Source organism: Apium graveolens, chromosome 4 (genome assembly GCF_009905375.1).
Source record: "Apium graveolens cultivar Ventura chromosome 4, ASM990537v1, whole genome shotgun sequence".
NCBI lineage: Eukaryota > Viridiplantae > Streptophyta > Magnoliopsida > Apiales > Apiaceae > Apium > Apium graveolens.
Genome location: NC_133650.1, coordinates 75,276,180 through 75,300,149, shown reverse-complemented (window position 1 = coordinate 75,300,149; position 23,970 = coordinate 75,276,180). Strand labels below are relative to the sequence as shown.

General features: G+C 34.5%; 2 protein-coding genes and 1 non-coding gene across 4 annotated transcripts; all 3 read left to right on the top strand.

Annotated features, from left to right (window-relative positions):
* Positions 1-843: 843 nt before the first annotated feature.
* Positions 844-950, top strand: LOC141722290 (small nucleolar RNA R71). Its single transcript, XR_012575309.1, has one exon. It is a non-coding gene; the product is annotated as a small nucleolar RNA R71 (small nucleolar RNA).
* A 10,097-nt stretch (positions 951-11,047) lies between these two features.
* On the top strand, positions 11,048-15,253 carry LOC141718071 (uncharacterized). Of its 2 annotated transcripts, none has more exons than XM_074520427.1 (6): positions 11,048-11,221; positions 12,548-12,804; positions 12,908-13,014; positions 13,119-13,251; positions 13,450-13,644; positions 14,766-15,253. In XM_074520427.1, the coding sequence occupies exons 2-6, from the start codon at positions 12,550-12,552 to the stop codon at positions 15,048-15,050; spliced, it is 975 nt and encodes a 324-aa protein (XP_074376528.1). In that variant the 5' UTR covers positions 11,048-11,221; positions 12,548-12,549; the 3' UTR covers positions 15,051-15,253. The 2 variants fall into 2 exon arrangements, with proteins under 2 accessions (XP_074376528.1, XP_074376529.1); XM_074520428.1 differs by having other exon boundaries at positions 11,048-11,251.
* A 1,026-nt stretch (positions 15,254-16,279) lies between these two features.
* Positions 16,280-18,294, top strand: LOC141718070 (UDP-glycosyltransferase 90A2-like). Its single transcript, XM_074520426.1, has one exon. It carries the CDS (start codon positions 16,449-16,451, stop codon positions 17,829-17,831), a length of 1,383 nt encoding a protein of 460 aa, XP_074376527.1. The 5' UTR covers positions 16,280-16,448; the 3' UTR covers positions 17,832-18,294.
* Positions 18,295-23,970: the final 5,676 nt, after the last annotated feature.

Sequence of the window (23,970 nt, the reverse complement as noted above, 5' to 3'; positions counted from 1 at the left end):
TCCTTTTGCTTAGATTCTTCATCCCTAACTTCAGCTTCGACTTCTTTTGCCTTTTCAGCATCAGCTACTTTTCCAGACCTTAAGGTAATAGCCTTGACTTGCTCTTTGGCTTCCTTCCTGCCTGGTACTTCCGTGTCACTGGGAAGAGTGCCAGGTTGACGATTGAGTACTGCATTGGCTAATTGACCGATTTGATTTTCCAAGGTCTTGATAGAAACCGCCTGACTCTTGCACAACAGCTTAAGTTCCTCAAAATCAGCACTAGTAGGTGCAGCTGCACTTCCCTGTTGAGGATATGATTGCCTTGTAGCATACTGCTGTGGTTGCTGGAATCCAGGTGGGTTAAACTGTTTACTTACTCCTTGCAGATATGGTGGCTGAATAGCATTCTGATTATTCCCCCAGCTGAAATTTGGATGATTTCTGTTATTAGGATGATAGGTCGCTGGCACAGGCTGCTGTTGTCGCTGATAATTATTCACATACTGAACAGATTCATTGACAAGAGAACACTGATCCGTAGCATGAGAACCTGCACAAAGCTCACAAACCATAGCTATTTGATTAACTCCATACGTAGCCAGAGAATCAACCTTCATTGATAGCGCTTGGAGCTGGGCTGCAATAGCGGTGGCTGCACCAACTTCCAGAATACTTGCTACCTTGCCTGACGTCATCCTCTGAGTTGGGTTTTGATGCTCATTTACAGCCATCGTCTCGATAAGATTATACGCCTCAGTATAGCTTTTAGCCCATAAGGCTCCTCCAGCTGCTGCATCGAGCATGGGCCGAGATTGGGCCCCCAAACCATTATAAAAACCAGTGATTACCATCCAATCCGGCATTCCATGATGTGGACATTTTCTCAACATTTCCTTGTAGCGTTCCCAAGCCTCGCACATAGATTCTGTAGGTTGCTGCGCAAACTGAGTAAGAGCACTCCTCATAGCAGCAGTCTTTGCCATTGGATAAAACTTCACCAGAAACTTTTGCGCAAGATCTTGCCACGTAGTGATTGACCCAGCTGGTTCAGAATGTAACCAGTCTTTAGCTTTATCCCTCAGTGAGAATGGGAAAAGCCACAACTTGATAGCCTCATCAGTCACGCCATTATACTTAAAAGTGCTGCAGATCTCGACAAAATTCCTTATGTGCATGTTGGGGTCTTCAGTTGTCGCTTCTCCAAAAGAAACAGAATTCTGCACCATCTGAATAGTGCCCGGCTTGATTTCAAAGGTGTTAGCTTGAATAGCCAGATGAAGGATGCTTGACTGAATGTCATCAATTTTAGGCCGAGAAAAATCCATAAGAGCTGGATCAGCTTGAACAATATGATCTCCCATGTTTACTGGTTCTTTCTGCTCAGTTCCTGAATCCGAATCCTCAAAATCTAACTTCTCCGGTGTATCAAGAACTTCGTCTTTCTCCTCAGCTGTATCTAAGGTCCTCTTGCGAGTACGAGAACGAGTTTGCATAAACGTTTGCTAAAGTACCTGAAACACAACCGAAAAGAGTAATTAACTACTACGTCCTAATCACTGAGTCCTAATGACCAATGATGGTAAGTACATAAACTAAACAAATACGCCGAGTCCCCGGCAGCGGCGCCAAAAACTTGTTAGGGCGAAATCACGCACTAATATTAACGCAAGTATACGCGTTCGCAAGTAATATAGAATACTTTCTAGTTCGTTCCCTCAGAGACTCAGACTAAGTTATTGTCTAATTAAACTCACTCACCAATGTATGATTACTTCTCAATGTTAAGATAATAACACTTAAAATTGTTGATTAAATATTAACTATAATTAACTACTTAATTAACCACTTAACTAACACTTCAATTTATCAATAATAAAACACTCATGAGATCACAACTTCATTATTACTTCCTTCTATAGCCATTGTTATTACCTTTAGCATGTGACAGTGATGATATTAATCGAATAACACGAAACTGATAAAAGCCAACTTTCATTGTACTAATACCATTCTACCAAGCATCCACAATTAAGATAGAAGTTGAATAGTCATCAATTATGTTGAGTTCCTATATGTCTACAGAAATTGACAACACAACGATTTAAGCACAAGTTATTCCTTTTTGATTACATAGGGCAAATAAAACTATTAGAGTTACCCACTAATCATGCACAACGTACATGAACCTATGCTAGCATGGCAAGTTCTAAATCTCAAGATCCACCGTCGCTTCACAAGAGATTAACACCCTATCTTATATGTTCGCGACGCACATAAGACGAATACGCACAACCAATACTAGATATCATGCAATCATCACACACTAAAGTATTAAACAATTAACTAAAGAATTCCATAATAAATCCGTTGCAACCCCATGATCACGATTAGCCCATAATAGAACTTATCGCCATCATGGGTTCATATGAAATCATGATAACAAACACAATAAAATAATAACTAAACTACTTATTTTAAAACAGAGTACGTCACAAGAGTAAATAAGTCAAAGCAAGAAAACTAGCATCCAACGTTACAACGAAACAAGAATCATAAGAATATATGCTTCCTCTTCGTTGCTGTGTGCTAAATCGGTCTTCTTCCTTATCTCCTTCGCTTCTTGCAAAACACAATCTAAAACATAATCTCCTCTTAATACTCTATGAAAAACGTCTCAAATCTACTTATATAATAGTCCCATAAAACTCAGATTACATAGAAGTTGGAAGCCAAACAGAAATAGAAGTCTAAAATAATTCAGCTTTTTCCCCGACCCTGCGCGGCCGCTCAGCATTTCTGCGCGGGCGCGCAGGACCCTACTGGAAAAATTCCAGGTTTGCTCCGTTTCTTCGCCGTAATCTGCCCGTTCTTTTCCTCTCGCAATGGTGAACACATGCCAAGGCTTATTCTTGATGATTCCTCCTCCGAAATGCAACTAATACCCTGAAATGCATAAACACTAGAAAAACGCATCAAATACACAAAATACTTGATTTCAAGACACCAATTTAAGCCATTTTAAAACGTTCTAAGTGGTATAAAATGCCACTTATCATTAATCTAGTTAAAATATTAATAAACATTTCATCATTAACTTATTATAAAATAATAAACCTATAAGTAAAATATATCATTTCTATTTGTTTGATGCATGAATCCAGTTTCTCAGAGATCAAACATGCAGTATAATATTTTTACTACTAAAATAAATGATGTATTTAAATAAATTTTAAAAATTAATCTAAATACCCCCTTTTTTGTGTCAATATGTCCAATATATCCACTTTCAAAATTGTTTGTCGATATCTCTGAGATCTCTATATGCAGAAATGACTTATCGATATCTCTTGGGACTTCTCTACAAGTCATTTTAGACTTCTCGATATACCTTGATTTGTGACTTCTCGAGATCTTGACTTAGAATATTTTTCATAGAACAATATCATTCAACTCCAAGCTTCTACATCTTTTCTCTGAGGCATGATCATGGCTTGATCTTCTTCCAGAGTTTATTCCTTAGCTTGAAACTGTTCACAGAAAAATCCCCCAGTCTAATCTACTAAACATTTTTATAGACTCAAGGAATATAATTACAGAATACAAATATTGATTATCAAGCAACTTAATCTTAGGGTTGTCAATATGACTTAGTCTTGTTATTATACAAGTATGTCTTACACAACAATAAGTGTTTGGATAATTTTACTTATAAGCCAAAAACATTTCCTTAAACAAACTAAAATAAATAATTATTAAATATAATTATCTTAATTCCTGAATTTTAAGTTAGATTAACATTAGAAATATATATTTGAAAACTAAGGTTAATAAATCAGTGAAAAATTAAAATAAGTTGAGAAAAAGTATGTCGTTACTAACATTCAACTTATTAGTAAATTCAACTTATTAGTAAATTCAACTTATAAGTTAGGTCGACAAACACTCGTAGATAAGATGTTACAGACTTATAAGTCATAGGTTATGGACTTAAATATTCAAGACTACAAAAATATGAAAAGCACTTGGAATAAGGTTTAAGACTTAGCAAAAACCAACCTTGGCTTGTAAATTTATATTCGGCTGAATATATATGTTCTTGGCCAAATGGTTTCCTGAACTTAATTTTTCAATTTCAAGTGGTCTAGCTTGTTTAATCTTAGTGCATAGTTAATTTAATAACCAAGGAGTGATTATAAAAAGTTACACCAAATGCAAACTTTCCTTGATTCCTAAAGATGAAGTTTACACCACTTAAGGTAAAAACAAGATACAAATGTTTAGGTCTAGATCAAGAATAATGTACTTTCCTTTCTTTGTTTCTTGAATATAAGGAAATTTATGTGTGAAGATTAGAAGATCTTTCTCCTCTTAAGTTTCTACAATTAGGGGGAGCGCGGGTCGGATCGGGGCGGGTTTTGGATAAAACTGAAAATGCATACCTTCGGTTTTTGAAAATTAAAGCCGCAACCGAAGTCATCGGTTCGGTTTCGGTTTTAAAAATCTCGGTTCAGATTTTATCGGATCGGTTTCAGTTATAAAACCGTCTCCAATAAAATTAATAAATTAAATACGAAGTACAAAGTGATAAATTAAAGAAAAAGTCAAAAGAACGTTTGTTCAAAAATAATAATATCAAAGCATAACAAATTACAACAATCCAATGTTAATATGTGATTAATCAGATTCATTCCTAACTTTTTATTTTGTAAATTCCTATGTAATACATGTAAATATTATCATCAAAAGAAAAAAACAACTATTCAGAAATTAAAACAAATTAGGTTAATAAAAAGACTGATCTCTTCGGCCATCTATATATCTATATAAAGGAGAATCTCTGGTGCTTATTTGGCAAGTCTAAGATTGCTTCTCACCTATTTCTCTCATTTTATAGAATTTTTGTATTTTATATTTTTCCAAAATATTTTTAATGTGGAGCACTCTTCCAAAGAAATTCCAGAAATCTCTTAATTAAGACTCCATTTGTCCTTAGAAATTTCACATCAGTTTATAGTTTACGGTACAACTTTTCATTTGCCTGCTCCATTCATGTATATATACATATATTTCACAAGTGTTCTTAAGCCACCAAACCATATCTTATTTGTTTTTAAAACCTCTTCTCTTTTTTGAACTCAATGGAAGACCCTCCCCCGTGACTGATCGTGTCAACCAATAATTACATGCATCAAGCTTTCTCGGACATAATCTCTTAAAGCTAAAGATTATGTGTGGTAATGTTGTTAGTTGAAACTTACCTTGCATTTTGATTTAAATGTCCTATAATCTATAATTTAGTTCAGTGCTTTTATATTTTTACTATCATTAGTTTATAGTTTGTAACTTTTCATACTTCATTATTATATTTATTTATGCAACGATTACAATGATTACAGCCATGGACTTAACAAGATGCTAGTAACCTGTAATTTGAGGACTGTATGGATTATAGGCACAAAAGAATTTAAGCTTCAGGTGACAAAGTTTGTTTCAAGTTTAAGATTGAGATTTGTAATGATATCGCGTGACATATATTTATTAAATGATTTTTGCATTTGTCAAAGCTCTGAAATTTACCTGGATTAGTTTGTTTAAGGTTTAAAGTTGAGGTCCGGCAAAAAAAAGTTTTAAAGTTGAGGGAATTCTAAGATAATTATATGATTAGTTAGTGAAGTAGTTTATCATTAGTATATTTATCACAAAAGGTGTGATTTTGGGCATTTTTTATTTCTTTTGGTAATGAATTTTCAATATCAACTAAGTTATTAATTTTTAAAAAACAAAAATTGGTGTAGGCCTTTAAAATAGTAAGTACCAGTCCAAGGAATATAAATTATCCAGTTCAAGGCAGGTAAATTATCCAAGCAAACATGAATAAAAGATTAACAGAGAACCGTGTAAAAAAAAAGAAGAGACTGTTTAAATTTAAGTTTAGAGTTGAATTATACTCGGAAGTGCTTGCGTCTTCCTAAACTGTTTTTTCTTGGTGATATCTACTATCTGAACAAAGTAATAGTGAATAGATTTTGGAGTGAGATTCTAATTTTGTTATGTGTTGGTTACACTTACCTAAGCAGCTTGATGATTCTCTTGCTAAAAAGGTTATTTATCCTATATTTTTTACATTCATATAAGCTAGCACATAATTAAGGTGTTTCTTTTGGTGTTTACAGCTAATCCTAACCTAACATGAGTATTTTTTTCACATGTCATTTTGGTATAGGAAAGGCTTTTTATCTTGTGAATATATTTGAAATATCATACCTGTATTTTTGGTGGAAAAATGATATTATATAAATGCGTTCTATAAAGTGTAGACAAAATTTTGATAAAATAACTTACGCTCCTTTAAATTGTATAAAGGATTTAGACAGTCATGGTCGAGATTGATTTACAATTTAGAATGGTCATTTTGTTGGCTTAACATTACTTTTGGGCAATCGACATCCGATGTTCTGCTGATGCGCTAATATAAAACAATTAACGGCTTAACATAGTGATCCAAGACTCTTGATGTTGCTTAAACTTAAAAGTATTTTGCTGTTGTATGAAATAATTTTTTTGGAGTCAAACTCATCTTCTTAATATACCTTTTAATTTTTATAAATAGTTTATTAGGAATAGATAGTTTCTTTGAATTTATTAATCTTCTCTTACGCCTTAGTACTTTTATGAACTTACTATTTAGTAATACAGTTTAAACCGGTCTACATACGAATGAAAAACTTATTATGACTCATTAACATCATTACTACTCAATTTATATTCAAAATATAAGGAATCGAGATTAGTTCTAAGTATGCTTTTGAAAATGTGTGCCAAGAATTAAAAATGGGTATGACGTTTAATGGAGTAAATAAATACAATTTTTTTACCCAAATTTTTAGCAGTTTGATAACCTTTTTAATATTTAAAAAATGGTTAACAATGCCATCTCAATTTTTATAAATAGGCCAACATCACTGGTATATCGATAATGTCAAAAACTTAATGTAGACTGTAGTAGTGTTTGTTTTTGTTGGTGAATTAACTCATTAAGCTATAAGTATGAGTTGTTCAACCTCAAGACAAATGCTAAAAAAATATGTTGTTCATATGATATATAAGTGTGAATAATCAACAAGTATGATAGATATTTTCTGCGGCTGAATATTGAGAAATAAACGAAAGATTAGTCTTTTGCTACGCAACATAACTGAATCATCAGAGGGAAATTTGCTTCCCTAGCTTGGTACATGATTTAGAAATGTGATCACATATGAGGTATTATAACACTTTTGGCGAGACTTGAAACTTTATGAAATTTTTAATTAATTTCTATTCATTATCCTTGATATCATATTTGTTACATCTTTATTTATATAATTATTTAAAAAATTCTCCGAACCGCGCGAAACTCAATTTTTCACCTAGTTTACAGAATAAATGAACATACTTGGCAATCCATTCATAAAATAAAACTAAAACAAAGAAACACAAAATATGTAGCAGATATTGAATAAACAAGATACTACAAAACAAGAATAAAGATAATAAATACCACAAACAGCAAGTTCAGGTGATAATATCTGAAGATGAAGCCCGTGTTCAGGAGCCCAATCCATTCCAAGTTCCAACACCAGTCCAACCGTCCGACACTCTTATAAGTTATAAACTTATAACTACTTTTAACTTCTGTTAAAAAATATATGTATTTATTAATTTTAAAACACATATATATATATATATATTAAATATATATTATTTATTTATTTATTTTAAATTATCGGTTCAGATCGGGGGGGGGTTTTGGTTTGTTTTTTACCTATAACAGAACCCAGATAATCGGTTTAAGTTTCGATTTTTAATTTCACGGTTTCAGTTTCAGATTGAATTTTTGCGGTTCGGATTTTAACGGTTTTTAGCGGTTTCAGTTTCGGATTCGGATTTTTTCGGATTTCTGCTCAGCCCTATCTACGATGGTCCCGAAACATATTACACAAATAAATTCAAGAACAAAAGATGAATTGAACCCAAAAAAGCATTTTTGTAACTTTGGCTACTGAAAAGAGAGTGTTTCCAGAGTATTTTTATCAGCATAACATTGGGTCACCAAGGCTTGAAGGAATGAGGGATAAAGAGACTTTTTATAGTCAACATTCATGCACTTTTTGGCTAGAAAAGTAAGCTCACTTCTAATTTTTATAAAAGTGACTAAGGGACAAAGTTGAAAACTCAAATATTGATCTTAAAGATTCAAATTTTCTGAATTGGAAAGTTTGGGAAGTTTTTAACATTTAACGAATGAATAAAAATGGGCCGGTGCGCTTATCGACGACTAAAAATGCGTTTAACGAAAATTAAAAAATCATCGAAAAATTATGAAATTTGGTGAACTTCTATAAATGTTCCCAGAAGAACATGGAAAAAATTTGAACTTGAAAATCATTTTCTATGACTTTTAACTGACCAATAAATCAATTACATATCAATTTTAAGGGTCCCGAAAAAAAGTCATTCAAAATTAAGAAATTAATCGACATGATAGAAGGCAAAATATGAATGACAAATCCTAAGTTTCAAGTTTAAAAGATATCCGAGGAATATATTTGGATTTTTTGAATGTTAAACTGTTAGTGTTTGTACCATAGAGACAATACTATTATATTTTCTTTATGACAGTTGGACTATTAATGTTTATGCTCTATCGATTTTTTTTTATAATTCATTATGTCTTAATTTACAGCGATATAAATATTAGATTAATAAGTGTCATTGGAATATGATATGTTATATATCTCTAAGTACGTGACTTAGAAATGAGATTATGTGAATAATATCGATATTCCTAAATATCCCTAGACGAGTATTATTATTAAGGGATAATAATAATACATTAAGACTAATGTGTTTGTTGACTGATGATCACATCTCATTGATCATAGGTATTGTGATACTAAAATCGAAAACACAGGCATATGTAAATATACATGGTGCTGGATAGACCCAATTCTCACATATGATGATTTTACATGTCTGTTGTGTCATAAGCAATTTCTCACAGTAATGATGATGTAATGATCCTTAGATTTGAAATTATTATATTTCTATACGATGATTAATATACTTTGATTATATTAAAAGTTGCCTTTGATCGGTTAATGATAAAAGTGGACTTCATGTATATTATGAATCATATGAGAAATATGAATGATCTAGAAAGGATTTAACCTTCCTATTTTGGAGTGATATTATTGGCCTCTTGTGTGAGCTAGACAGTGTTCTAAAAATCGGTACTCGGTTCGACTTGGCAAATGCATTGAATAACGAGTACTCGGAATAATCGGGAAGTACTCGGAAAGAGTACTCGATTAAAAACTCGGATAATAAAATAGTAATTTTTAATTTTAATATTTATTTATTATTATTATTATTTTATCGTAGGGAACCCGCAGCTGCTAACCTTCGGGTGCGCACTAGGTAAACCTCACGGGCTCACGCAATAGCCTGCAAATCACGTGAACCAAGGTAAACCGCATTTAACCGACATGCTCTGGCTCAGGAGGCATGATCATAAATTATCCTCCCGTGGGATTCGAAAGCGCAGCTAACGGAAGTCCGAAAGCTCAATCTACTCCAATTCTAAGTCCTCAAACTTGAATGCTATTCAACTCGAACTCTTAGACAAAACCTGAAATAGTAAAAGGGGTGAGCTACAAAACTCAGCAAGTACAAATTAACTAACTATTTAACCGGAAAATAATGGGTGTTTTAATAAACATTTTTTCTCAAAACAATAATAGTTTTTGTAAAAAAAAATAGATCCAACCCAAAGTTTTATAATTTAAAATTCAGAATATAAAACAGAACAGAGCAGATTTTATAACAGATCATGACAGAATAAAACAGAATGAAACAATAATTCTTATAAATACCACAGTCTTGATCTACGGCCACACTTTGCCAGTAGCCGGCATCTAATTCTTATTCTTATTCTTATTCTTATTTACCACACTTTGCCAGTTGTCGGCATCTAAAGTTCAATAATCACGCGCCCTTAATAGGTATCTAAAGTTGCACACTTGTGCGCCTAATAAGGGTATCTAAGGCTAGTTCCAGAACTATAGCGTAAATTACGAACGAGTTCAAAAATGTAGAGACTAATTTTCAAAAGATTCTCGTATCTTATATCTTATACAGTTCGAAACAGAATTCTTATATCTTATACGAAATTCAAAAATCAGAGTATCAAAACTTTTCCGAAAATAAAAGTAAGCCAAAAAGTACTCACCTCAAAACCTGATCAGATCTGAATTTACTATTTTTGACCTACCAAACAATGTTATCTTGGAAAACACGAAACTTGTAGAGAACGAAGAGACCTTTCGGAAAAGTCCTGAATCATTGAATTCCGACTTACGATGAATTTTCTACGAATTTTACAAGACTGCTGATTTTGAGAGAAAAAGAACTACGAATTTTAATAATTAAGGCGAGGAAGACGAATAGGATCTATTTATAACGATACTAAACCCTATATCTTAACCTGCAAGTTATCTATATTAGAATCTGATCCAAATTTTAGGCCCGTTATTCTAAACCGATTTTAAATCCAAATTTTTATTCAATTTTAATCCTTTTTATTCTATTATTATATTATTAATCTAATTCTAAAAATTACGGGATATTATATAATAGGACAGGATTGGAAGTTGAAATCGAAATTAATAGCACTGAGTTTAGTTTTTAACGGAAGTGATAACAAGATAAAATAATTTGATCTCATTTTTTGAGTAAAAATTTTAGAATGAAAATATGTCAAATTTGCATTCATGACTATTTATTTCCTATTACTTAAAAAAAAACTCGGAAGAATAATAACAGGGAAAAGTGAAATTATTTTACTTGTTTTATTATTTTTGCCTTGGCATCCTTTTTTTTAAAAAAACTTGGGAATAAGGTACAGAGATAAAAAAAAAATTGAATTTAATGGATCCATGCAGGTGTTCCGCCACATGTAATATCCGTGCCTGCTGGGCTGGCCCAGGTTGGGGTCATTATTATTTAATACCGGCGTAATTTTGTCTTCTACTCTCGCCGGTTACATACTCTCTCTCTCTCTCTCTCACTACAATTCTTCACTCTCCATTTCTCTCTATCTATACATACACGCATACATTCAATATAATCCACCGAACATAACACTGAAGCATCTTCTTCATCTATCTCCTGTTACTCTGGCATCTTTTCTCCACTTAATGTATATTTTACAACTCGCATTTTCAATTAGGTTAATGTTATCTTTTCCTATTTCATGAAATGTATGTATTTATTGTTTTAATTTTACTTGTTTACTGATAAATTGTGAAAGAGATTTGACCTAGGGTTTGATTTTTGTAGTGAACTCGATTAGTGTGAACTTTAAGTACAAAGTTACGAGAATTACTTGGCATTTTAGCATCACCTGTAATCTGAACTCTGTTATATTGCGCTACAGATCTGTTTCCGTGTATTGCTTTACATGATCCGGTGTGTATATAGCGTTGTCATTTTATGTATTGTAGTTTGAAAGAGGTCATAAACTGAATTGAATGAGTACTACAGTAGGTTTAATTAAGTTGAGAAGATTAAGTACAAGTGTCGTTGTTTTGGAGTCGTTTCCGTAAATGTAAGAGAGAATGCCATTGACTCGTATTGAGATTTGTTGGCTAACGTAGTAGGTTATGATTACAGTGTGAGACGATGTTTACTTGAGTGTATATGTAGGTAATTAAGACACACTAGAGGAAATGTAATGGAAGTGATGGCGATCGTTGACCTTTTGGTGTTTGTTACAACTTACGGTTAAGCACTTCAATGACAGTAGGATGGATTGACCTTGATATTCATATTTGTTACGAGTGCCATTACCATATGACCTAATTTGTTTATCGTCGGTTCTTTGAGTAGGCTAGGAATGAATGCTAAAGATAGTTATTTTCTCAAAACTATGGAAATGGACTAGTTGAGATGCTGATTACAGGGCGATTGATTATTATAGATAATATATCGAACTGTGTGTTGTTTGATGTGTAATGTGTATGCCGAATTTGTTTAGTTTTGAAGCTTCCATTACATTTTCCCATTTATCAAGACCTGTGGTTATTGGATTAAGATAAAGACCAGTTCTTTCGGTTTATTCTGTTATAATTATAATAGACCTGTCGTTATCTGAAGAAGATAAAGACCACTTGTTTCTGTTAATTTAGTTATATTAGACCTATGGCTATTTGATTAAGATAAAGACCAGTTGTTTTGGTGTTTTCTGTTTAAGCTCATTTTGTTCCTTAATTTGTGGTTTGTTTAATGTGTATGCATCCCTAATTCGGTCACATAAGTTGAAGTTCATCTGTGGGATCTGGGATTTTTTCTACCTACATGTTTGAAAAATATTGAATTTGCTGCAATTCAAACTAAGTATGCAACTCTACAGATGATTTCTTTACATGCTTGCTTTGTTTTTCTCTTTACTGAGTCAGTCCTGCGACTGTATTCTCTTACTGATTACATCAGTCTTTTTTATGCCTTGCCTTCTTAAAACCTTTAGTAATGTCGGATAACGCGCTCAGCGATCTCATCAAGATACCTGAATCTCACAAGCAAATTGAGAACTCCCCGAAAGGGGCCTTCCACAAGCCTCAGATTGAACATAATGATGGTAAACTTCAAGAAATAACGAAATCAGTTTGCCCCTTGGTTGAAATATCTCCTAATGGAAATGGGGCAGAGGCAGCTAGTGCAGAAGTAGAATACATTGAATCTGAGAATCTGGATGATGTTGAAGATCCCAACACAAGTCTTGAGGCGAGAGTGTAGCTTAAACTTTACATTTTATGTATCTTCAAATCTATTGTTTTGCATCACTATTTCTTTATTGGGTTTCATAAAATTTTGGTTACTTTTCCAGATTCTCATAGCTGAGCTAGAGTCAAAAGACTGGGTTGTCGTCTGTGGGGCCCTCAATAATGTAAGGCGGTTTTCACTGTTCCACAAGGAATTGTTAAGCGACATGTTGTAAGTTTCATTTGTCCATGACCTAAAGATTTATGCAAAAATTCATAATACAGATGTCTTTACAGGTTATTCATTGAGTAGAATGTTTTCTTTACATATAATAGGGGGAATGTAGTATCACTTGTTGTGAAATCCTTGAAGAACCCAAGAAGTGCTGTCTGCAAAACTGCAGTTATGACTTCAGCGGATATTTTTAAGGCATATAATGATCGTATCATTGATTCGCTGGATCCACTGGTAACTAACTCCTTTTAGAAATATTTGTTACTTCATCAGTGTGATTGTTTTTATTTTTAGTGTTAATAACCTTAAAATATTCTTGGTCAGCTGGTCCAACTTCTTCTCAAGTCTACACTCTTTTTAGAAATACTTGTTACTTCATTAGTGTGATTGTTTTTAATTTAGTTTTAATAACGTCACAATATTCTTGGTCAGCTGGTCCAACTTCTTCTCAAGTCTTCACAGGACAAACGATTTGTATGTGAAGCAGCTGAAAAAACTTTAATAGCCATGACTACTTGGGTCTCGCCAGTTTTGTTGTTACCCAAGTTGCAAACTTATCTTAAGCACAAAAATCCTCGTATTCGAGCAAAGGCGTCAATGTGCTTTTGTCGCAGTGTTCTTCGACTGGTAAGAAATTTCATAATTTCTTTAAGAACTTTATTATGAAGAATGGTCACATCAAACGCATCACTATAACCTCCTTTATGTTTCTTTATATCAATATCTGTTGTACTTATAGATTTCCCAACTTTATTATAAAGAGTGGTCACATCAAACGCATCACTATAACCTCCTCTACGTTTCTTTATATAAATATCTTTTGTACTTATAGATTCCCCAAGTTTCCTCTTATTTGATGTTTTTAAATCTGGTTCAATTGATACCTCCTGTAATTATTAAAACTAGCACTTGCTCGTGATTCAGGTTTTTTCTGTCAACCAAGATTTATATTCAACAGAAAAAGTCGTCGTAAATTTTTTATACCATCGGATTTTTTGTTCCTTCTTTGGCATTCGCCCTTGTCTGGTATATTTCTCGTGTTTTTTTTTGCAATCAGTCATATGCAATAAATTTAGGAAAACAAAAGGACTATTCTTGATAAACTTCTCTTTCTACCTTTTTGTTTTACTTAAGTGTCTTGCCATTCTTCCTCTACTTGTTTTATATTGATTAAACTATATAGATGTGGAATGGATTACCCCCTCCATCCCATTTTAATAGTCCACTTTGTGAAAAAAATATTTCTCAAAATATTTGTCATGTTCTCTATCCAATGCAAATTTTATAGTTTCAAATTATTGACTAAATTAAGTCACAAGACCCTCCTCATATATATCCTTGCATAGAAATTTAAAATGCACAATATTTAATGACTTGTGTGTGTTTGTGTGTGTGCACACACACACACACTTACTTTACTCTTAAGTAATATAATGTATAAAAACTAAGTTATATAATTGTGTGAAAACTAAAAAAAGACATTGCATTATCTATTTCTTAATGTGTGAAATTTGCAAAGTGGACTATTAAAATGGGATGGAGGGAGTACTAATCTATAGCTATGTAACTGAAACAAAAACAGTCAGCTTCATATGATCTGTCTACTTTATGCTTGATCAAGCTCATTTTTAGTTTGATATTGTATCATGTTTCATGCTACATACTGGGCATTATTTTAAATTAGTATCTTTTTGAGCTTTTTGAGAGGTAATAAATGCACGGGGTATTAATTTCATGCATACCTGTAGGGATTTGATGGTGTGGAGACGTATGGGATTGATAAATTGATCCATGTAGCTGCATTACAGCTCAGTGACCAGCTTCCCGAGTCCAGGGAAGCTGCTAGAACTCTTCTGTTGGAGTTGCAGAGTGTTCACGAGAAATCACAAATCTCATCAGCAGCTACCAGATCCGAGAACCAAGACCAAAATTCTTGGGAAAAGTTCTGTCAATCAAACCTTTCGCCTTTAAGTGCTCAATCTGTCCTTCGCGTGACCAGTGTGGCAAGGGAGGGACTTGCTACGGGTCCCTAGCAAGTATGCGATTTCTATCAAATTATTATGTTATTATCTCCTTTTACTTCATTCGATATTGGTTCATTGGCTTTTACTTGTATATATTTTTAGAGTATTGAGACAATGGAGAGGCTGTTTAAGCATGTAGTTTAGCTACATATTCTTCACTGGTTGAGTTTAATATATATATACACAGACCATATTATGGTTTTTATACTATACGTTGTCAGAAAGGCTTTAGAAATTTCTTTCGATCTGTTTGAAGTCTGGTTCTCAACACCAGAGTTTAACATGGTTAAATAATTGCTGTAGTAAATTAAGGTGCTAAAGATTGTAGATCTTGGCCCTAATCTTAACACTTCTTTTACTGGTGGCATTAATAGGTCTAACTTTGTAATGTAGTCGGGGAAAAGGGTATAAGCATTTCTAATTTTTATAACAAAACAGAAGTACTATTCTTCCGAAAATAGTCCAGTGGAATGTATCAAGTTAAATTGCATTACATACCATCAAATATATGAACACAAATAAATGTGTTTAACCATATATTTTCAAGTCCTTGCAATCTTATATCCATATCTACCATCATAATTCGTCATTAAACTTTACACAGTAGAACGCATCAGAAAAGATAGAGAGAATGATTGAGGTAAAATCACAGAAATAAGGGCATATTTAAATTTACCACTGTTGAAACTCAGCTTCTTGACACAAATTTATTGATACAAATTTACCTCTACTGTCTCAATACAAATTATTTTTATAACAGTTAGAAAGAAAAAAGAAAGTAGTAATAGATGAATTATCTAAATTAGTAAATTTTTGTAGTTGTAAATTTGGAGTATATTATAGATGATATATATGTATCATAGTTGGTTTCTTTTACCTCAAGAAACCGTATGCTAGTAGTTGTATGACGGTATATTATAGATTAGTAGGAATAAAGGTTGTGGTTTAATCGGGTTAGTGATACAAACTGCAAATTAGGCATGTAAAAGTGATTTTAGGATAATTTGACCCTGGAAGATGGGTAGGTTACATCAAAGTTAACGTGCCATATCTGCTAGTTCTACAGAACGGATCCGGGTTCCGGAGGGGGGTGAAAATGTTAACACCCTCAAACAAACAATCATTATCAAATAATAATGGTCGACCCACGAGTCCCCAGCCTGTTTAACAAAAAAATAAATGTGGAGCAGTTATCTACAACTACTTTTGAAAACATGGATACGGATCTTAAATTTGTACATTATTGAATACACATTTTAGTTTATGTATGAACCGTGTACGTATAGTTCAACTTGACAGCAAGGTGAATTTGTAAACTCCATTGCCGTCCAACATATGTAAATAGGAACTGCTTTTTAATCTTATGCAGTTCTAAGTTGTAATCTGCAAAAGAGTTCAAGAGGAAAAATGAGTTCAAAAAGTGATACTCATGATGTTGGTTCATCTCCTCATGTTGTGTTGTTCCCTTTTATGGCAAAAGGCCATACTATACCTACCATTCAATTAGCTCTTCTATTTCTCCGACATGGTGCCCAAGTTACATTTTTAACCACCCCTGCTAACCGCGCATTCATCTTTGAGTCACTCTCAAACACCACAGCCAACATTGTTGATCTTCCTTTTCCCAATGTCCCTGGCATACCAGCTGGGGTTGAGAGCACCGACAAACTTCCGTCCCGGTCTTTACTTCTCCCCTTCCTCACCTCCACTCCGTTAATGCAAGCAGACTTTGAGCGGGTATTAAAAGAACTTCCAACTATCAATTTTATGGTAACCGACCTGTTTCTTGGTTGGACACTCGATGCAGCTTTCAAGCTTGGTATTCCTCGACTATCTTTTGGCGGTTGGAATGTGTTCACAACAGTAATTTATGACGATCTTGTTTTGAAACGTCAAGGACTTCTTTTGGAGACGAAATCTAATGAAATAGTTGTACATCCAAATTTTCCTTCAATTAAGCTCACAACAAATCATTTTGAACCCCACCTTGTTTGTTCCCAATTCTTTGTAGATCAACTTGATGCTGCATTGAAAAGCAACGGTACTATAGTTAACAGCTGCAGCGAGCTTGAACCTAGGTTCTTGGAGTTCTGGAACAAAGAGCGCAAGCCTAAAGCATGGTGTCTTGGTCCACTATGCCTGGCCGAGCCACTGCCAAGAAAATTAGTCAGCCAGGAAGAGCAGCCGTGGATGAAATGGCTAGAAACGAAGAAAGAAACTGCGGTTCTTTATGTAGCTTTTGGGTCCCAGGCGGAAGTTACAAAGGAACAGAGTGAAGAGATTAAGATTGGGCTAGAAAACTCACGAGTTAATTTTCTGTGGGTGGTGGGAAATAATGAAGAATTAGACGAAGGGTTTGTGGAGAGAGTTAAGGGGAGAGGGATTGTGGTAAAAGACTGGGTTGATCAGAGAAGGATTCTGAGGCATGAGAGTGTGAAAGGATTTATGAGTCACTGTGGGTGGAACTCAGTGACGGAGAGCATATGTGCAAAGGTTCCTATTCTGGCTTGGCCTATGGGGGCAGATCAACCATTGAATGCGATAATTGTGGTGGATGAGATTAAGATAGGGCTGATGGTGGAGACTTGTGATGGGAGCATGAGAGGTTTCGTCAAGGGAGAAGGCCTGGAGAGAACGGTGAGAGAGTTGATGGAGGGAGAAATGGGGAAGACTGTGAGGAAGAGAGTGGAAGAGGTTGGCGAGTTGGCTATGAAGGCCGTGGAAGGAGGTTCTTCTTGGATGAATATGAGTGAGCTCATTCATCAGACACATGTATCCAAATATACATAGAGAACACATATACGAATCATGATGTACTGCAGATCTAATTTCTGTGTAATTACCAGAATCGTTCACTCAGTCCAGTATTTGTGACAACCTTTTCTTGCAATTGTTTTCCATTGGCATATGATTAGATAAATAAAACCTCTAAATAAAACCTAGGGATGCCGGACGTTAGGGGTCAGGAGTCCGGACTCATCTCCGAGTTTCCTATAATTAGCGGGTTTTCGGTTCATTCACAATATTAATGTTTATCGCATTACAGTAGAGCATCTTCTTTGACTGCATTCTACATTGGCTCATTAGCTTTTTAGTTTTTACTTGTAAACTCTGTGAGAAATTGAGATATCTTAGAGGCTGTTGAAGTCTGTTGTTGGGCTGACTATTCTACAGTGGGCTAGGTTTATATATGTACAACATAGAATCAATTACAAATTAAACCATTCAAGTGAGCGAAAATACACACCTATCACAAATATTCGAAAAAAATCTGATTCAACCATCCATGTATGAGAACATTGGCCATATTTCCGTCAATATTGGCCGGAATTGTGGAGAGTTCAGATATTTGCAATTGACTGAATTAATAAACAAAGTTGACCTCAATAAAATATTTACTTGTACGCATTTCCTGTTCAAGTAGTACAACTAAGTTATTACAACTGTAATAAACATCAATTGACAAAATAATCAGCAGAAACCTTAAAAGTCATTTAGCAAAGACGTAAAAGGAAAACAAAATAAATGAACAAACTGAGCAGTCATAGATAAACAACAGAATTGTTCAGCTCTAGAATATGAGATGAATTGCATTTCCCAGCTTCAGGATTACTACCATTAGTCCCCCAAAGTTTTTTTTGGCATGACAAATTGTTACAAAGATGTGTCTGGGAATAATAATTGATGAAAATTCAAATCTTAAATGTCAGTAGAAAAAAAGGGAGGAAAAAACTGCAGAAATAATAAAATCTGCAGGGCAATCAGAAAACCTACAGTAAGACGGAACCTAGCCGGACCAGGAGACAAGAAATTTGCGGAAAAACAACTAAGAAGGCAGAATCATTTACAACTATGTTGTAACCAAATTTTTTTATTGTTATCGACATGACATGTAAACTTGGACGTGGGGACACGTAAAGATGGACATGACGATCGGGAGGGTGCAACTCAACGGAACGCAATTAGCCAAGTTAATAATAGATGATTAAGTGATAAACATGGGAAGGTGGTTCCGATTAATAGGGAATGAAGATTTGAAAAGAGCATCAACTCATTATAGAAAAAGAAGGAAACTTTACTGGAAAATGCTTAACAATTATGTGTATAAATGAGAATGTAATATATACAAGCAAAACACACTTCTTGTATCTCAAAAAGAAGAACATTATTGTATTAAACAAAAGATAGTGGCATCACTTTTGGCTGGGTACGATTCCCATCCGCGATTTTTCTTCTTTCTAAAAGTTTTTCGGGTCACCAATTCTTATTATTTTATCGAATCAGTATATACATTTTCATATATTATTTAAGCATTGATCATATATTTAGAATTAAACCCCAAAAGCACCCAAAATAGTTTGGACCGTCTGTGGGAATTTTCCTAAAAACTGATTGATTGATAAACATGGCCGATGACACTCCACAACAAGAGGAAGACTCACAGCAAGAAGGCAACATTGAATTACTGGCAGCCGTGAAGAAGCTACAAGTTGACATGGAAACTCTACGATCTGAGAACAACGACTTGAAGAAAGAACTGACGACGATCAAATCCAACAACAAGAGCAGAAGTCGACGAACGAGTAAAGTTGTTGCACGACGACTGTTCAATGATGAAGGAGAAGAAGAACGCCAAGCAAACGATGATGATGTTATTCTGACGAATAAAGATGGAAAAATCTTAGAGACACAAACAAACACTGATCAACAAGATGAAAGCCATCATGACGATCAATCTAAAAAGAGTAATGACAGGAGGAATTCAAAATATAGGAAGTCTAGATCAAGGACTGAAATACCCGAGTCAGTCAAAAAAGAACTGCAAGAGGTAAAAGACATGATTCAACGGATCCCTGATGTTCCGAGACCTCTGGAAAAGGCGAACCCGATGAGCTATGCCGATTTTCATTTGGCAGACCATATTGCTCTTGTCGAAATTCCAAAATGCTTCATAGTTCCTCACATGAAACAGTACGACGACTCAAAAGATCCTCAAGAACATATTGCCCAATACAAACAACGAATGTTTACAGTGCCTATACCTGGGGAATATAGAGAGCCCTGTATGTGCAAAGGCTTTGGGTCGACGTTAATTGGACCAACTCTACAATGGTTCGTGGAATTACCAAATGGGAGCATCAGGACGTTTACTAGATTGGAAGACTCGTTTAACCTACGGTTCGCGAGTAGCAAATAATTCGAAAAAAACACAAGTGATCTATACAAGGTCTATCAGAAGTATCGAGAACCTCTGAGAAATTACTTGACCAGGTTCAACAGAGAAAAAGTCACTATAACAAAATGTGACACCCCTACGGCAATTGAGGCATTTAGAAGAGGATTATAAAGTGACTCGCCGTTATACGATGAGTTAACAAAGTATCCATGCAAGACTATGGATGTCGTCCAAGCTAAAGCCATGGTGCAGGTACGCCTATAAGAAGACAAGTGGGAAGACGTGGATAAGTACTATCGGCTGAGTAGAAAGGTCACGATGTCAAGACTCAAAGACTAAAAAAGGGATTACAAGTCGTACTCTCACAGCACACGAGAAGAATAACACGTAAACACGTTACAGACTCGTGCCGATTGGAGAAGAGATCCCAATCTGCCACCCACGTTTGACAGTTATGATTTTAACTTGACGCCCGCTGTATTGGTTAAGGAATTTGGAAAACTGGGTAACGATGTCAGATGGCCCCCAAAGACCAATAAGCCCAAATCGAATCATGTTTCAAAATTATGGTGTGAGTTCCACGGAGACTACGGGCATAGAGTTAATGACTGTGTGGCATTGAAAAAGGAGATAGAAACTCTGGTCAAGAAGGGGAACCTAACAGAATATATGTCATCACACAAAAGTAATCACGTCCAAAGAGAAAAGACGCCCACAAAGCTACCACCACCACCCCATCACAAAGTAATCAATTACATCGTTGGTGGTTCTGAAATTTGTGGAGCTTCATACTCGCAAGCTAAAAGGATAGTGAGAGGAAAAGCATTACAAGTCTCAAGAGATGACATCACAACAGATGATTCGGTTGTTTTATAATTCGACGAATCAGACATGAAACATGTCGTAGCACCCCAATATGATGGTTTGGTGATCTCCATGCCCATTGGAAACTGTCTTATAAAGAGAGTATAGGTGGAAAATGGAAGTGCTGCCAATATAATGATGTTCGACACATTACACCAAATGGGATTAACATAATCAAATATTGAAAAAAGATTCACCACACTCGTTGGCTTCAGCGGTGAGACAAAAAGAACTATGGTGGAAATTCACCTACCTACGTATGCTGGAGGAATCAATTTGCTTCAGAAATTTTTGGTCATTGATGGAGGATCTACCTACAATATAATCCTGGGACAAGCATGGTTTCATGACATGAAGGCGGTTCCATCAACACTAAACCAAATGGTGAAGTTCCCTACACCGTGGAGAGTTCAACAAATTCGTGGTGACCAAGCTATGTCGAGAGAGTTCTATAAAACTTGCTTAAAGCCCGCAATACAACATGTTTAGAAAGAACCACCTACTATCGAGCTAAAAGGGCTAGATAATCTAGCAGAGGTACAGTTGTCAAGTGGAGATATAAAGGTCCTGATAGGCGAGGACGTGTCGCCTCACATTGAAGCTAACTTGATTGATTTTTTGACAACAAGACTAGATGCGTTTGCATGGGGACATGATAATATCACCAGAATTAGTCCAGACATTATTACGCACAAACTAAATGTTGGCCCCAACTACACCCCGATTCAACAAAAAAGACGCAAGTTTGGACCAGAAAGAAGCAAGATAATCAATGAAGAAGTCGACAAGCTGTTAAAGAACGGAATGATACGTGAAGTCGATTATCCAGAGTGGTTGGCAAATGTCGTGATCGTACAAAAAAAGAATGACAAGTGGCGAGTTTATGTTGACTATACATATTTAAATAAATCCTGTCACAAAGATCCCTATCAACTGACACACATTGATACAATGGTCGACTCTACAGCAGGACACGAACTGCTTATATTTCTTGACTTACATCGTAGATTAATTCGTTCGGACTCGAGATGGAAGATGAAATGGATCATTGATGATATTTTAATTAATAATATAAGTTGGGACATGGGTTGTTCGTCATCATAGAGATTTATATGTGTACTCCACACTGTTAGATTGGATCTCGTATTTGTTTGTGTTCCTTCTAATATATATGTTGTTGATAAGTGGCATTTTATACCACTTAGAGCGTCTCATAACAGCTTGAATTGGTGTCTTAAACTTGAGTATTTTGTGTATTTGACGCGTTTTTCTAGTGTTTTTGCATTTCAGGGTATAAATAGCTTAAATAGGTGGATTTCATCAAAATAAGCTTAAGGAAGTGCTTGGAGTCAGTCCCGGGTTGATGTGCGAAGAATTCAGCAAAAACAGAAGCAAAATAATAATTTTTCCAGAAGGGTTGCAGGCGCCCGCCTGATGAGAGCAGGCGACCGCCTGGTAGCAGGCGCCCGCCTGGAAGGAGGAGGCGGCCGCTTGGGTGCGGATTTTCAGAATCTAATTTTTAAAATTCGAGTTCTATTGAGCTTCTGTTAGCGCTGGTTCTTTTGGGCTATTATATAAATAATCTTGGAAGACGTTTTCGACAACAAGTAACAAGGAGCGAAGGCAAGAAGATCAAGAAGACCGTTTTAGCACGCAACAACGAAGAAGAGGAAGCATACATTTATCTTGTGATTCTTTTAATTCGTTGTAACAGTGGATGCTAGTTTTCTTTATATTTTGTATTTTAATACTCTTGTGACGTACTTCATTATTTATTAAGTATTTTTTATTAGTTTATATCGTTGTGTTTTTATCATGCTTTCGTATGAACCCATGGTGACGATGAGTTCTATTATGGGCTAATTGTGATCATGGGATCATAGCGGATTTACTATAGATTTCTTTAGTTAATTGTTTAATACCTTGGTATGTGATGATTGTATGATATCTAGCATAGATTGTGTAACGCCTGGGAAATATTAAGTAATTATTTTTATCAATAAATAATTATTATGTGAGTTTTGTGTGAATTTTGGTGAATTATTTGATGATGGATAATAATATTTGAAGGTTTATTTCTAATAAAATTTAGATATTCTAATTTCCAATTATCCAGAATTAAATCTAGATAATTTTTGGTATTTTTCTGGTAATTTTTGAATAATCATATGATTTTATAAGGATTTATAGAATTAACAATGATTATTTTTACATAATTATAAAATTACTTTTTAGAATCAGAAATTATCCCACTTCAATCGTTTTTGCGTTTTTACAACCCGAAACTCTTCCGAAAACTCCTTCCTAACCTAATCTGATAATTCTGAACACTTTTCATGTTTTGACTTTTTCGATTCGGGGTACGATTTGACCTGTACGAATCCCAGTGTGAAATTTTCGATACGCAAACCATTTTATATATCGATAAGAACCCATATTCTCAAAAGGCGAGACATTATTACCTTAATTTCGTATAAAGTATTTTATAGGAAGCTCTATTTTGATAATTATCCAAATTTGGTATTAGAATCGTATCGTCTTTTCAGTTACTTAGCGGCTAAGTAACCTAATTTCGGACCGGATATGTAAATATAATTATCGAAATATTAAATAAATAAAATATGTGATGGTTCTGTCAGTTATGTGTTATTGTGATGTCAATTGTTTGTGAATTATTGGACGTAAAGGTTAATTTTATAATTAATTATTGAGCTGTATGAATATCATTCGTTTTAAAATGATTTTATTGAATATTTATTCTCATAAATGCTAAAATTGCTCCTAAAATTATTTTAGTTGTTTTATAATTTTATTTATTATTTTTAAGAGTTATAAAATTTAGAAATCAATATTTTATTGATTAATTATTTTTAAATGATTTTCTGAATT